The sequence below is a fragment of the Drosophila novamexicana genome, unplaced genomic scaffold, assembly GCF_003285875.2.
Source record: "Drosophila novamexicana strain 15010-1031.04,08,12 unplaced genomic scaffold, DnovRS2.1 tig00001062-arrow-arrow-pilon, whole genome shotgun sequence".
Lineage (NCBI taxonomy): Eukaryota > Metazoa > Arthropoda > Insecta > Diptera > Drosophilidae > Drosophila > Drosophila novamexicana.
This window is the reverse complement of record NW_020824838.1, coordinates 1,150,195-1,164,666: the sequence shown is the minus strand read 5'-3', so window position 1 is coordinate 1,164,666 and position 14,472 is coordinate 1,150,195. Positions and strand designations below refer to the sequence as shown.

At 37.7% G+C, this 14,472-nt stretch overlaps 3 protein-coding genes across 9 annotated transcripts; 1 reads left to right on the top strand and 2 right to left on the bottom strand.

Annotated features, from left to right (window-relative positions):
- The first annotated feature begins 234 nt into the window (after positions 1 to 234).
- On the top strand, positions 235 to 7,336 carry LOC115766194. Of its 7 annotated transcripts, none has more exons than XM_030710042.1 (9): positions 236 to 676; positions 988 to 1,050; positions 1,149 to 1,208; positions 2,062 to 2,124; positions 2,223 to 2,282; positions 3,135 to 3,197; positions 3,296 to 3,355; positions 6,080 to 6,199; positions 6,391 to 6,472. In XM_030710042.1, exons 1-8 carry the CDS (start codon positions 674 to 676, stop codon positions 6,185 to 6,187), a joined length of 480 nt encoding a protein of 159 aa, XP_030565902.1. In that variant the 5' UTR covers positions 236 to 673; the 3' UTR covers positions 6,188 to 6,199; positions 6,391 to 6,472. The 7 variants fall into 7 exon arrangements, with proteins under 7 accessions (XP_030565903.1, XP_030565902.1, XP_030565904.1 ...); XM_030710039.1 differs by lacking the exon at positions 236 to 676 and adding an exon at positions 3,925 to 5,757 and having other exon boundaries at positions 821 to 1,050; positions 6,391 to 7,336; XM_030710038.1 differs by lacking the exon at positions 236 to 676 and adding an exon at positions 3,922 to 5,757 and having other exon boundaries at positions 821 to 1,050; positions 6,391 to 7,336.
- A 131-nt stretch (positions 7,337 to 7,467) lies between these two features.
- On the bottom strand, positions 7,468 to 11,985 carry LOC115766032 (AF4/FMR2 family member 4-like). The gene is made up of 5 exons (XM_030709803.1): positions 11,924 to 11,985; positions 11,749 to 11,864; positions 9,836 to 11,127; positions 7,848 to 8,863; positions 7,468 to 7,767 (listed from the first exon to the last, which is right to left on the bottom strand). The coding sequence occupies exons 1-5, from the start codon at positions 11,983 to 11,985 to the stop codon at positions 7,683 to 7,685; spliced, it is 2,571 nt and encodes an 856-aa protein (XP_030565663.1). The 3' UTR covers positions 7,468 to 7,682.
- On the bottom strand, positions 11,626 to 14,444 carry LOC115766215. The gene is made up of 3 exons (XM_030710067.1): positions 14,402 to 14,444; positions 11,924 to 12,338; positions 11,626 to 11,864 (listed from the first exon to the last, which is right to left on the bottom strand). The coding sequence occupies exons 1-2, from the start codon at positions 14,442 to 14,444 to the stop codon at positions 12,064 to 12,066; spliced, it is 318 nt and encodes a 105-aa protein (XP_030565927.1). The 3' UTR covers positions 11,626 to 11,864; positions 11,924 to 12,063.
- Positions 14,445 to 14,472: the final 28 nt, after the last annotated feature.

Below are 14,472 nucleotides of genomic sequence, written 5' to 3'. Positions count from 1 at the left end.
TTTTATAATTTGTCCAAAATGGGTTAGGTGAAACTATAGACCTTAATCACGATTAATATACACGTATATGCGGTTTTCGGGGCCATTATCTAAGTTAAGATATTTAAAGAATGGTGGAAAGCTTAATTTTCAACCCCTTGGTTTAACCATATTATAATTTAAAATTCAAAAAGAAATAGATCTAGACAGTATATAATTTAATTTTTTTCAATTCTGCATTTACATTGTTTAGGTTGTGTGCTTAAAAACATAAATAAATGCATTTAAAATTGAGCGATTCCTTTTCCGATAACAAGTTCCACAAATCGACGCTATGTCACCGCCGCTAACTTGACGCACATAATCTTATTGTATAAATTGAATAGAATGAGTCAATACGATTTTACGATTATTTTGGGAATTATCGATTGATTTCTAGGAAAACCATTTTTCCGGTTAATCGCAATCGCCCGTGCGGTTATTTTAATTTCGAAGTTTTTGAGCGACGAATTAAAAAAGTTATAAAAAATGTTTTATTTAGTAAAATGTGGGGAGTATTATATACTACCGCAAAACAAAGTTGTAATAAAAAAAGAAAAATGTTTCGCGAAATTTAAAGGCGCGAAATACGAGGCCTTTATTATAGATAAAGCTTCAAGTGCATCTCGCCTGGAAAAGAAATTCAAAAGCCTAAATGGTAAGTCAAATGTTTAATGCATGTACAAGTGCATATTATATTTTTTAGAGAAATCGTGTGATGATCGTTATGTATATGTATGTGCTATTCTACATATACATATTATGTAAACTTATGTACTTTTGTATGTGTATTTTAAATTGAGTTGAATTGAATTGTATGTTGTTGAATTTCCGTTAAACAGATATGTACAAAGGCAAATTAACACGAAAAGTTAAATTCTCATACACTCATACAAAGGTACATAAAGTCATTTCTTGCACAAAAAGCTAAAAATTTTATAAAAAAAAAATATATTTTTTTTTGTACAGAAGCTGAAATTCCAAAAAGTGCTGTTGTTGGAGAAGATATGGCCACAAACTGGGGCGCCAAAGGTAAGGATAAATATTTAATTCAACTTATATTTGTTTTTTCATACATATGTGTTATAAGTATTATTTTACAACAAATATTTTCTCATTTTTTTCAATAGGCGCTGGTCAAAATAGTCTGGATGCAAGAGCAGATATGCAAACTGATTGCAGCGTACAGGGTGAGTGCAAATTTCATAGTTTGTCATAGAAGGGAACTAGTTTAACTGCTGAAGTCAGCAGAAGGATGTTAATTTGATAACTAAAAAATAAAAATTACAGAATAACTTAATTATTATTTTATTGCATATGTTTTTTATATGTTGTTTTATATACCCAACCTATTTGATCGCATTTAAAAAGGAACATTTTTAGTTGCTTCAACCCTCACAAATAAAAAACATTAGATTTGCATATTTTCATAGATACAAAAGTATTGGCAATTGCTTAAATAATTGTGTTAAAATATGAAAAAATAAAACAAAAAATAAAAATTATTGTTTAGTGATTTTGCCATTTTATTTTCGATTTGTCATTAAATGCATCAGTTTTCATTAAACATTTGGATCAATTTTGTGCCGCTCGTCTATAACTGATTTACTTTTGTCCAATAGCTCGGCAAATTCTTAAAAGGATCTGCCATGCTTGCGTTAATTTATTATATGTATTTAATTTAATATATTTTCGCTGCTCTACGGTGGTTTCACACTTCTTGGCGGTCATTTTTGCAAAATAAACAATAAATTGATCTTTAAACAATTTTTTCTAATAAATTTTCTGAGATTAAAATTACGGTGCCTACAGATGTGCATTTTGACAAAGAAAAATAACACCATATCAAAAATAATATTAAAATGAAAACTATATATATGAAAAAATGCAAATACTTTTGTTCTTATAAAATTACGGGTCTATAGAATGAAAACATTATGAAATTTAGCCATGCCGCCAGCTTTTATAAAAATAATTGGATTTCTTGCACAAATTCGCTAAAAATTTTATAAAAAATATAATTTTTTTTTTTTATTTTTACAGAAGCTGATAATCCAAAAAGTGCTGATGTTGGAGAAGATATGGCCACAAACTGGGGCGCCAAAGGTAAGGATAAATATTTAATTCAACTTATATTTGTTTTTTCATACATATGTGTTATAAGTATTATTTTACAACAAATATTTTCTCATTTTTTTCAATAGGCGCTGGTCAAAATAGTCTGGATGCAAGAGCAGATATGCAAACTGATTGCAGCGTACAGGGTGAGTGCAAATTTCATAGTTTGTCATAGAAGGGAACTAGTTTAACTGCTGAAGTCAGCAGAAGGATGTTAATTTGATAACTAAAAAATAAAAATTACAGAATAACTTAATTATTATTTTATTGCATATGTTTTTTATATGTTGTTTTATATACCCAACCTATTTGATCGCATTTAAAAAGGAACATTTTTAGTTGCTTCAACCCTCACAAATAAAAAACATTAGATTTGCATATTTTCATAGATACAAAAGTATTGGCAATTGCTTAAATAATTGTGTTAAAATATGAAAAAATAAAACAAAAAATAAAAATTATTGTTTAGTGATTTTGCCATTTTATTTTCGATTTGTCATTAAATGCATCAGTTTTCATTAAACATTTGGATCAATTTTGTGCCGCTCGTCTATAACTGATTTACTTTTGTCCAATAGCTCGGCAAATTCTTAAAAGGATCTGCCATGCTTGCGTTAATTTATTATATGTATTTAATTTAATATATTTTCGCTGCTCTACGGTGGTTTCACACTTCTTGGCGGTCATTTTTGCAAAATAAACAATAAATTGATCTTTAAACAATTTTTTCTAATAAATTTTCTGAGATTAAAATTACGGTGCCTACAGATGTGCATTTTGACAAAGAAAAATAACACCATATCAAAAATAATATTAAAATGAAAACTATATATATGAAAAAATGCAAATACTTTTGTTCTTATAAAATTACGGGTCTATAGAATGAAAACATTATGAAATTTAGCCATGCCGACAGCTTTTATAAAAATAATTGGATTTCTTGCACAAATTCGCTAAAAATTTTATAAAAAATATAATTTTTTTTTTTATTTTTACAGAAGCTGATAATCCAAAAAGTGCTGATGTTGGAGAAGATATGGCCACAAACTGGGGCGCCAAAGGTAAGGATAAATATTTAATTCAACTTATATTTGTTTTTTCATACATATGTGTTATAAGTATTATTTTACAACAAATATTTTCTCATTTTTTTCAATAGGCGCTGGTCAAAATAGTCTGGATGCAAGAGCAGATATGCAAACTGATTGCAGCGTACAGGGTGAGTGCAAATTTCATAGTTTGTCATAGAAGGGAACTAGTTTAACTGCTGAAGTCAGCAGAAGGATGTTAATTTGATAACTAAAAAATAAAAATTACAGAATAACTTAATTATTATTTTATTGCATATGTTTTTTATATGTTGTTTTATATACCCAACCTATTTGATCGCATTTAAAAAGGAACATTTTTAGTTGCTTCAACCCTCACAAATAAAAAACATTAGATTTGCATATTTTCATAGATACAAAAGTATTGGCAATTGTTTAAATAATTGTGTTAAAATATGAAAAAATAAAACAAGAAATAAAAATTAATATTTAGTGATTTTGCCAGAAGAAAATGTTGTATGCAGTGGACGGATACTTAGACAATTTTCTCTTAAAATATATTCATGAAAAACTCTACGTCAATCCTCTTAAAGCTTCCAATAAAAAATACTAGGTAGCCCGGAGAGAAACAATCTTTTTTTTTTTGCAAATATATTAAGTATTATTTCCTCATCATCTGAATAGGTGTACGTAATAAATTTCTAACCATACTTTTTTATATATTTTTATTGCACAGTAGACTCAACTTTTTTAAACTCCAATATAACGATGGAGTCAGCTGCTTCAGACATGACATACTTCCCAGATAAATCATCGTCATTTATGGATAGTACATCCGTTTCTTACGAACCAACGGAACCGTTGTATGATGTTAGAAAAATTACTGTCCCAATTGCTAAGAACCAGAAAAAATGTAAACGGCACTTTTGCATATTTTGTAAAACTTTGCAAACAAAATTTGCACGCCACATAGAACTTAAACATAAGGTTGAACCACAAGTTAGAGAGATCAGCAGTTTACCAAAAGGCAGCCAGCAAAGAATAAAATTGCTTGACGCTTTACGAAAAAAAGGCGATTTCATTTATAACACTGATGCAAATTACAATGAAGGGACTTTTATAGTGCCTCGTCAATTGAGGGAAAACTCAAAAAGAGGTGCTTTAGATTTTGTTTGCTGCACTGGATGTAAGGCCTATTTTCCAAAGATAACTATTCGGAATCACATAAAAAATTGTAGCAGTAATATCCATAAAAAAGGCAACCGGGATATACTAAAATCTGGACGAGGCACTACAGGCTATATGCATAGTGCTGCAAATATTATATTGCGTAATAAAATAATGCCTGTCCTTAATGACGATGTTATCAGTAGGACAATCATGTATGATCATCTAATAATATTGTTCGGAAATTCAGAAGCCATGAAACACACGGAAGTACAGCACGATATGATAAGGGCAAATATGCGTTATCTAAGTCGCCTTTTAATCGCGATAAAATCGGAATGCCCCGACGTGATAGAGCTGAAAGATGTCATTTGCCCTAAATATTATGATGCCGTGATTTCTGGAATTCGTTCTGTTGCTGAGTTTAATTACGATAATTTGAGTTTTATGAAGCCCACTGCAGCGACAACACTAACATGCTTGGTCAAAAAATGTGCGAGAATATTAGGAGCACAGAGTATTAAAGATGGCGATGATAGCAGGAAAAAATTAGTGAATGATTTCTTATCTCTGTGGGAAACAGAAATAAATTTAAACATAAATAAAAGAGCTGTTGAGGATCAAACAAAAAAACATAGAGCTGTCAAAGTATTAATACCTACTGTGGAGGACATAAAATTACTGTATGATTTTGTTCATGATTTATCCGCTAAAGCTTTGAATGAGCTAAACAGCAAATTCAACGTTTTGTCATTAACCTCGTTAAAGCAGAGCACTTTGATCAGTTTGCTTATTTTCAATCGGCGCAGAGTTGGCGAACTGGAAAGGCTTACTCTTGAGAGTTACAGAACTGCTCATTCTATTGGGGACATCGACGATAGAGCTAATTCTAATCTGTATAAAGACATGTCTGCCAAAATGAGAAACATTTCTCAAAATTTCACCAGGGTGATTATTCGTGGCAAAAAAAACCGTACAGTTCCAGTTCTTTTTACACCATGGGATCGTTATTGCATAGACAATATTCTGGAATATGGAAAACGCACAATAAATAAACCAACTACATATATCTTTAGTGTGCCAAACCCGCGGCCACTAAGAAAAGAATATATTCGTGCGTGTCCAATACTAGAAAAATTCGCAAATGAATGTGGTGCACGTTGCCCTGAATCCCTTAGAGGCACAAACCTGCGAAAGCAATTGGCCACACATACCTCTTTATCTAATGTTAAGGACATTCAAATTGATTATTTGGCGAGCTTTATGGGTCACCATAAAGACATCCATAAAAATTACTATCGTGTTCCTGCCTCTGTAGCAGAGATGACCCAAGTTTCGCAATTACTTATGTCAGCAATGAACATGGAAGAGGAAAATGCTGAAATTGTAGAAGCTAATCCCGACAGTGAGTTAATTTATTTAGTCCTAGCTGCAATGCTATAGAAGAATACTTCAAAAGAATTTTTGCAAGAATCGAAACTTCGATACAATCGAAGATACTTTCACTATTTAAGAAATTAGTGATGGTTTAAAATAATTAAAATATTTTGTTGGTATGGCTAGTCCGAAGTTCAAAACTATTTAATTTAATATTTTGCTAATTTTATTGCAAGCAATATATTAAGTTAAATTTTTTTCAACTGTTTATTTAAACAAACCCGGACCTCAAGCAAACAAACAAAATATTTAAAAAAATTATATATGCTTTAACGTACTTTTTCTTACAGCTGAAATTAATAATTCAGAAAGCTCAAATGAATCAAATGATGAAGAGCCGCCGGAGTTTGTATGTACGTCAGATGACGCAAATTATTCGCCTCCCAAAAGAATGGTAAAACGTCGAAGCAGTAAGTATTACGGAATAGCCAACAAGTAATCAATTTCAGTATAATACTTAATATAACAATACAAAGAGTCCCACGGTTAAAGCTCATGTCCTTCACTTTTATGGAGCTCAATCTCTAACAGATCAATTACTAACGGCATGACAAATCAAAACTTATTCATTTACTTATATAAATAAACTTTTTTATTGCAGCGTCACCGTTTGGAAAAACGCGCCGTGTACGATGGGGCCCAGGCGAACGCAAGCAACTGGAAAACATATTTGGGAATTTAGAAACATTGGAAAAGTTGCCATCGCTTAAAAAATGTTCCCAAATAATAAATGAGAATCCATGTTTTCGCGGCCGCACTTCAGCTCAACTAAAGACTTTTCTGGACAACCAGAGAAAAGCGGAGGGGAGGAAAAAATCTTTGTAATGTTTTAAAACAATAAAAATAAAATAAAATAATCTTATAACAAAATATATAAAATATGCATGTTTACTTTTCATACAAGTTTATGATGATCAATAATTTCGTTTAATATTGATCCGACAGACAAATGGAGTGACGGGCGTGTCTAAATCGACACTATTTCGTTAATAATAGATATAGATTAAATTTATTTTACACTGCTAAATAAGCAAAACTTCGTTATACCACTTTCATACATTTTTAATGGGTTGGCGGTAAACAAAAAATAAAAATCTCAAATACTTACTCAAATGGGAGTAAGTAAAAGTTTCCGTGTTCTAATTCCATATTAAAATGTTTGTATATTCGGTAATATGCGCTAGAGTTATTTGAGGGACATTGTCCCCAATAAGGACGTCTCATATAGTGTTCCCGAAATAATCGTTACTCATCCAATTCATTCCACCGTTCCCTGTCCCTAAAAATAGCTTTAGCCAATAAGACTTTGGACCAGGTGGCAACTCTAAATTTTTGTCCCCAAAATAAGCTTTCTAATGGATTATGATTATATATAATATTTTGGCAAAGTATTTAAAGTCAGTTTTGAAGACTCGGTCCCAGAAATAATCTTTACATATCGTGTCCCCAAATAAATCTCTCTATGACCAAAGGCACATATTTTTTAACAGAAAGCTCCAAAATGCCCCATTCTCAGAGAGATGATTATTTGGGGGCTTATTAATAGAAAAACATAGCGAAAGTCCCACCTTTTGTCTGTCCCCAAAACAAGCGTATCACATATATATATATATATATATATATATATATATATTTATATTCATATATTTATATATATCTGTACATATAATCATGTTGCTTGAGCAATTTTAAAGTACATATATATTTAAGTATATACCTAATTTTAGAACGTAATCTTTTACAAATATATTGTATTTTTTCATTCGGGTGTTATCTAGTTGTTTGTATATGCCTTTTGGGTTGGATATAGAATCAGAAGCCTGCGTTTTCTTTAGGATGCACATTTTGGCATTTGGATTTGGGTGTGGCATCTTAAAGAAAATGGCTCAAATCTCATTCGTTGACATCCTCATCCGATGAACTGGCCGCGGGTATCGTCGAGAATTGCCACGCCTCGCGATTGTTGTTTTTGCTGACACTGTGGAGGCGCATAAAAAATACAAAATATATGAATTAATGTTTTCTACATATAAAATGTTGTATATCGTATATATATACCCATGCTTTTTGGCATTGCTGGGCAGCGTGTGCGAGCTGCGATAGAAGCTGTCGTGTGGCTCCTCCTTGGTCTCCTCCAGAGATTTGCGCTGCAGCGTCATGGTTTCTTGCGGTGTTAGCGCATTGCCCCCACCACCGCTCAGCTCCGCGTTCAGATAATATTTGGCACTCTGTGCGATCTTGCAGTTTTCGCACTCGCTTAGATAGTCGTCGTCCAGGCTGGTGTCGTTGGGCAAGAAATGCTCGTTAGGATTCAAACAGTTCTTCGATGTGGTGCACACAGGTAGCTGTTTGCTGGGCGTGCTACTGCGCCCACTCTGCACCTTGGCCACCAGCTGCGGATAGCTGGGCATCTGGCAATGGGCAATGGCCAAGCTGCTGCTAGTTGCTGCCGTTGCACCCGTGATCGCTGCCGCCGGTGAGCTCCTTTCGCTGTCACGTTTTACGCGCAGTATTTTTGGCAGTGTGGTGCTTTTACCAGTCGTCGTTGTCTTCTCATTGTTGTTCTCCAGCGGCGGTATGCTGATCACCGAGGGTACTTTGCTGACCACGCTGTTGATGGTGCTGTTCAGCGAGATCTTGCCGCTTATGTGCTTGGGCAGCGTATAGGTCACATGGTTGTTGGCCAGCGGATAAAATGTGCTCGAGTTGATCTTGCTGTTCGTCTTCTCGCCGCAGCTGGACGAGGGACTAGTCGGGGGCAGCGTCAACGTTGCCGTTTGCTCCTTCCGCTGATACGCGCTACTAATTGTCGATTTGCTTAGCGTATAAATGGTGGCCACCGCATTGTTGTTGCTGCCGCCCCCGCTGCTGCTGCTGCAGCTGCTGGTGGCAGTTGTTGCTGTTGTTGTTGCTGTTTTTAAATTCGTTTGGCTTTTGTAGAGTTTCGGTGGTAAAGTAGGATTGCTTTGATCGTTGATCGAGCTGTGCTGCTGCTGCTGTTGTTGTTGTTGTTGTTCTTGCTGGTTATAAAAATGTTGCTGTTGTTTCTGCGTTAGATTCAAGTAGGCATCAACCTGCAAGGATTGCCAACGAGATTAGCAAAAATTCAAAGGCAAATAAATACTATAATTTTTGTTACGGAGCATGAAACCACCAAAACGCGCGACAATAAAAATATTTAGTAATCTTTTCGTCTAAAAACCAATATTTGACTTTAAATACTTTTTCATTCGTATTTTATTTCAAGAGTTTTGATTTTGAGGTATTCTAGACCTCTGATTAGAGCTGGAGATCTATAGCTCAAATCATAAATAGAACGTCCCGTTTTCCGAAATCGACAAATCTGGAATTTTAAGATGAGGTCTTGTGAGAAGGCTGCATCCGTTTTTAATCCGAACCGTTTCGAACACGGATCTACAATATATTTTTCACTATGAACCGAAACTAAGGCCGAAACAGTACAAAAATATTTATCTCTTTCATTTGAAAAGCGAATAGAAAAGAAAAAGTTGAAGTGTTTCATTAAAATGTTCAAAATATATAACAAGGCAACGTTAGAACCGAATCCTGGGATCACGGATGTGGAAAAGCAGAAACGTTTATTGGCGGCAAATTAGCTCAGACCGTGAACCGAGCCATCTAGCTTTTTCTCTCTTGGGTTTGCAGTCCTTATATGTTTGCTTGTATTCCCCGGTGTACAGGGTATCTCGTAGTCGGGCACTCTCTACCAAAGCACGTATATTTGATTTTTGTACAACAAGATCCTCATCTCAAAAATCTAAGGACTATAAACTAGATAATTTATTAACTAACTAAATAAGGTAATGTATAATTATAATAATGAATAAGAGATTTTTGGTTTCATTTCCCCGTTTTTCGGCAAATATGTATACATATGTATCTGTGCGAGTCATTCATTAAAGATTAGACTATTCAGAACTGTTTTTGGCCTTAATACTTATACATATGTGCACATAATAGTGAACGAATAATATAATTCTCGAAGTTAAGCATTCGCAATGGGATTACTTACATTTCGAACTCACCTTTCGATTCAAATAGGCGCTGGAGAGCACATCGACACCGGTCTGGGTAGCAGCAGCAGCCGCTCCACTGCTGGAGGCACTGCGTCCGCCCCCGCTGCTGCTACGTGTACGTTCGGCAGAGCTGCTCGAGCTACTGGAACGCTTCTGAACACGGCCGAGCACAATTGGAGGCGCACTGACATCCTCGTGATGCGGCAGCGGCGGCGGCGGTATTATAGCCGAGACACTGCTCGCAGTGTGCGAAGGATGTGGCTGCAGCTCATCGCCTACCTGCTTCGAAATGGTGGCAATTTTGGGCTCCTGAGCACTGGGATTGCGCGTACCGCTGCCGCTGCCAATGAGTAGCTCCTGGCCGTACTGCTGCTGCTGCTGCTGCTGCAGATTAGTTGTAGACTTGGCGCGTTGGCCATAGGCCAGCGTGGCGGTGTGTCTTGTACTGGCGCTGGGTGACAGGGCGCAGGCATTGTTGCCGGTCGAGGCAAACAGTTTGCCGGCGCCGTTGAGAAATGCATTTGCATTCGCATTGGCATTGCTGCCCATATAGGACATGGGCACATGCTGTATGGGGCACTGGCACATGGGCTTCTTTGTGGCCTTGTCCGTGGAGCTAGAGCTGACGCTGCCGCTGGAGCTAGAACTGGACTTTGGCTTGACGGTGACCACCTGCAGTGGATCAGCCATGGCAAAATAGCGCGGTATGGTGCGATGATAGCGACGCGAACTGGATGGCGTTTTGCTACCCTGCTGCTGCTGCTGCTGAGGCAGAGGCAGCGTTTGAGTAACCGAATCTGCTTTGCCGCTGCTGCTGGATGTGCTGTGTGCTGCTGTGCTTATGGTCGCTATTTCCATTGGCGGCAACATGTCTATGGCGGTTGTGGACAATGCTGCTGCCAGCAATTGTTGCTGCTGATTATGTTGCTGCTGCTGTGTAAGATGGTGTGTGGGCGTGGCCAGCATCTCGCTTGTAGCGGGCAATGAATGATAGCTAGCTGCACTGGCACTTGCATTGATCTCCACGTCGGCTACAGTGAGATATTGCTGCTGCTGCTGCTGTGGCTGTTGCTGGTGCAGCAGTTCTTGTGAGCCGCGTGGCGTGCGACGCGCCGCTGCATACGCCAAGGAGCTGGAAGCGCTGCCAGTTGTGGCAGCGGTGGTTACACTGGCGCTTATATTAAGATGACAATTTTTATAGCTGCACTCGCTGCTAACACTGGGCTTGGGCGTGGGCAGGGTCTGCACACAAATCGAATTGTTGGCCGCCGGCGCTGGCCCCGACAATTGCTGCAGTTGCTGCTGATGCTGCTGTTCCAGGCTGAGCTGATGTTGCTGCTGCAGTTGTTGCTGCTGTTGCTGCTGTTGCTGTTGTTGCTGTTGCAACTGGTGGTGCTGCTGCTGCTGCTGCTGCAACTGTTGCTGCTGCAGCTGGTGCTGTTGCTGCTGCTGCTGCTCGCTTTGTAAGCTATAAGGCGGCTGATGATTCTCGCCAGTGGCAATTGTGGTGACGCCACCGCTGTTGATATTTATATTAATCAGATTTGTAGTGCTCTGTGTGTACTGATTGGACTGTGCAGCAGCAGCTGCAGCAGCGGCGCTCAACTGATGTGCGTGGGGATGCGACGCAGTAACAGGCACCATCTGCTGCGCATATGCATGTGGGTGTGGATGCTGCTGGGGTTGTGTGTGCAACTGTAGCGTGTGTTGTTGCAAATGCTGTTGTTGCAATTGCTGCTGCTGCTGCTGCAATTGTTGCTGCTGCTGTTGGTGTTGCTGCTGAAGCTGCTGCTGCTGCTGGCTGACGCTGGCCAAAGCCTGGCGCTGGACATGGCTGGGCAGTGTAACGGTGCACTGAGCGCTTAACGCCTCCGCCTGAGATATGGCCACGGCTTCCTCATAGGGTGGTGGGGCCTCTCCACGCGGAAAATAGCCGCTTGGTGGCTTCCAGAGTGGATAATGGGTGGTGGCGCCGCCATACGAATAATCTATTGCACTCAGATTGCCCTCCATGTAGCCCATGTTGCCGGCAATATAGCTGAAAAGGCATGCCAATTCAACTAAGGACGCTATGAAATTCTTTAACTTGAAACTCACCCAATGCTGCCCACAATGCTGCGCTGATCCTCCGTGTTCTGTCGATTCTCGCGTGCCCGCATCTTACGCTGTCGCAAACGATTCACCAGGAAGAAGAGCAAAGATAAGGACAGCGTGGCTGTAATGCCACTGGCCACCAGTCAAATGCCAAAGTCGGTGCTGCCATCGCTGAACTGATCGTCCAGGCAGATGACCTCGCAGCAATTGTTGCCGCTGCCGACCGTTTGAAAGGACTTGCATTTACTAAACGCCTCGCACAACACCATTTTGCACGCCTTGGGCAGCCCGCTGTCGCAGATGCACAGACGACACGAGTCCGGTCCGGGCATATAATGCATGCCCGTCTCATAGAGTTTGCCATTGTAATCGCGACAATGGCCGCCCGGGATAAGGCTAGAGCTCACCGCGTTGCTATCTAAAGACCAAAAAATAACATCGAAAGTTAATTTTAGTTATTCATTATTAATAATAACAATCAAATAAATAAATAATATATACAAATATATATGTAGATTGCTAAAAAGAAACGAGAAATTATGTTCTAAGAAGTATTTTAATATTGCACTTTAACAGAATAAATAGCATAAAACTTTAAAATTTACTTTAACACATTTTTATTGTAAAATGTGGGAATTTGGCTCATGTTGTATTAGGGTACCAAATGTTTTTTCTACTGCACTAAAGCTCCGAGATTTTATGAGTTAATCGGGGTTTTAACTCGATTATAACTTTCTTGAAACGTAATAAACTGAGTGGCACCTGTTTTATTAAGATACAATTACTCGCTATGTAAGTAGTCCAGTGGAACATTTGGTAAGTTATCTAGGCACATGCATACTACAACTTTATGATGTATACTACTCTTAAACAATTCTACTACTCTTTAAAAATATCTAAAATTGATTCGATTCTTTATATTGACAAAAGATATTTATACATTTTTTCACTGTATCAATTGTGAATTGAAAATTGCAAAGATGTATAGAAAGAGAAAAATAATAGTTAAAATATTTAAGGGTCGGAGGATTTAAGCTATTGATATGGCTTTTCTTATTGATGGAAACTTCTAGTTTCTAATTTCTTGTAGTATGAATTAGTACTTTGAACAAATTTAATAATAGCATTAAAGAGACTTCAATTTTAACTATTATCACAAAAGTAATATGCGATATTTTATAAATGTTTAAGTTATCAATTTTCGATTAATATTAAATTGTAAAAAAATGATAAACAAAAAAAAAACAACAAAGTTTTAAGCTTTAGTTATGTATATATTAGGTTCAAGTAGAGTTTTAGCTAAAGATTCACACACATAATTGCATATATGTATGTGTTTCCGAGCAACTGTATTTCTTTATTTTGACACACTTGACCAAGTTTCGCCTCGCTACTGATTTAACAGTTACCGTTTTTCGTTCAAATGCGAACATTAACACACAAGCACACACATACATAAAACGCAGCAGGTGCTGTGCCCCCCTTTCGCCATGCACACACATATTCAGATACATATATCGATACATATATGCATATCGACATACATAGCCATAACATTTATCACTGGAATGAAATTAAATGCAAACGCATTACATTTTCAACATAATTTAAATGCTAAACAGCAAAAGCAAATTCAAATTAAAAACAAATATATGCAGCATTTGCTCTGCGGCAGGGTGGATAACAACGGAGAGGTGGGTAGGGGCTGCATAACATGCACTGGCACAGCCGACACGAACCACAAAACACGAGTGCGAAAGGCTAGGCAGGAAGCACACGAACGAAAATGCCAAACAGTGTGCCTTGCGCCCCCGCAAAAGGAAAAAATTGCTGCGAGTTTCCAAGTGAAATTTTTGCAACTCACATACACACACACACCCAATTCAGCCTCACACGTACACACCCAAACACATGGCAGAGTATACATACATGCAACAACAAGCACACACGGCAAACCACCCAACAGCCACCCACATACATACAGACTGAGAGCAAGCGAAGAGAACAGAGGCAGACAGAGGGAGAGAGAAAGTAAGAGCGGAATGGGCAGCAGCACTAACGCAACATTTTGCACGCCACTTCCTTCGCAGCGCCCAGTGGAAAAGCTTTATGCCCCTTTTTGCAGGAGTTGCTGCCTGCTGGCTGGCAGAGAAAAAGAGCGCAGCTCTTGTATGTGTATATGTGTATGTGTGCCCCGTGTCCCATAAACTGTGAAACTCTGCTGTGGCCATGGACCATATTACAGTTATTGTAGATAGAGAACATCAATTGAAAATTGATTTTGGATAGAAAAATTATTGCACTGCCCTATAAAGATCTCATTTAATACATATTTGTGTCATATGCATTTCAACTACGAGGCTTAAAATAATGAAGAAAAAAATATACGTTATTACTGTCCTGCTCTCTTTAGCACAGCCAGGATATGGCTTTATGCTTGTGTGTGTATAAAGTTCTACAGTTTTCACTATATCCTTTTACCTTTGGCATTTCCAATAAACGCAAGCACTGCCAAAAAATACATTTTGCTGGCGTTAATTTCCACTTTCAAC

Coding starts and splice junctions, on each gene's coding strand:
- LOC115766194 (XM_030710038.1), top strand. CDS start 1,026: ATGGCCACAAACTGGGGCGCCAAAG. Junction 2,283..3,134: donor AACTGATTGCAGCGTACAGG/GTGAGTGCAAAT, acceptor TTATTTTTACAG/AAGCTGATAATCCAAAAAGT. Junction 3,198..3,295: donor CACAAACTGGGGCGCCAAAG/GTAAGGATAAAT, acceptor TTTTTTCAATAG/GCGCTGGTCAAAATAGTCTG.
- LOC115766032 (XM_030709803.1), bottom strand. CDS start 11,985: ATGCGGGCACGCGAGAATCGACAGAACACGGAGGATCAGCGCAGCATT. Junction 8,864..9,835: donor GCGCCTATTTGAATCGAAAG/GTGAGTTCGAAA, acceptor CAATCCTTGCAG/GTTGATGCCTACTTGAATCT. Junction 7,768..7,847: donor AGCAATGCCAAAAAGCATGG/GTATATATATAC, acceptor GCGCCTCCACAG/TGTCAGCAAAAACAACAATC.
- LOC115766215 (XM_030710067.1), bottom strand. CDS start 14,444: ATGTATTTTTTGGCAGTGCTTGCGTTTATTGGAAATGCCAAAG. Junction 12,339..14,401: donor GTTTATTGGAAATGCCAAAG/GTAAAAGGATAT, acceptor TTTGGTCTTTAG/ATAGCAACGCGGTGAGCTCT.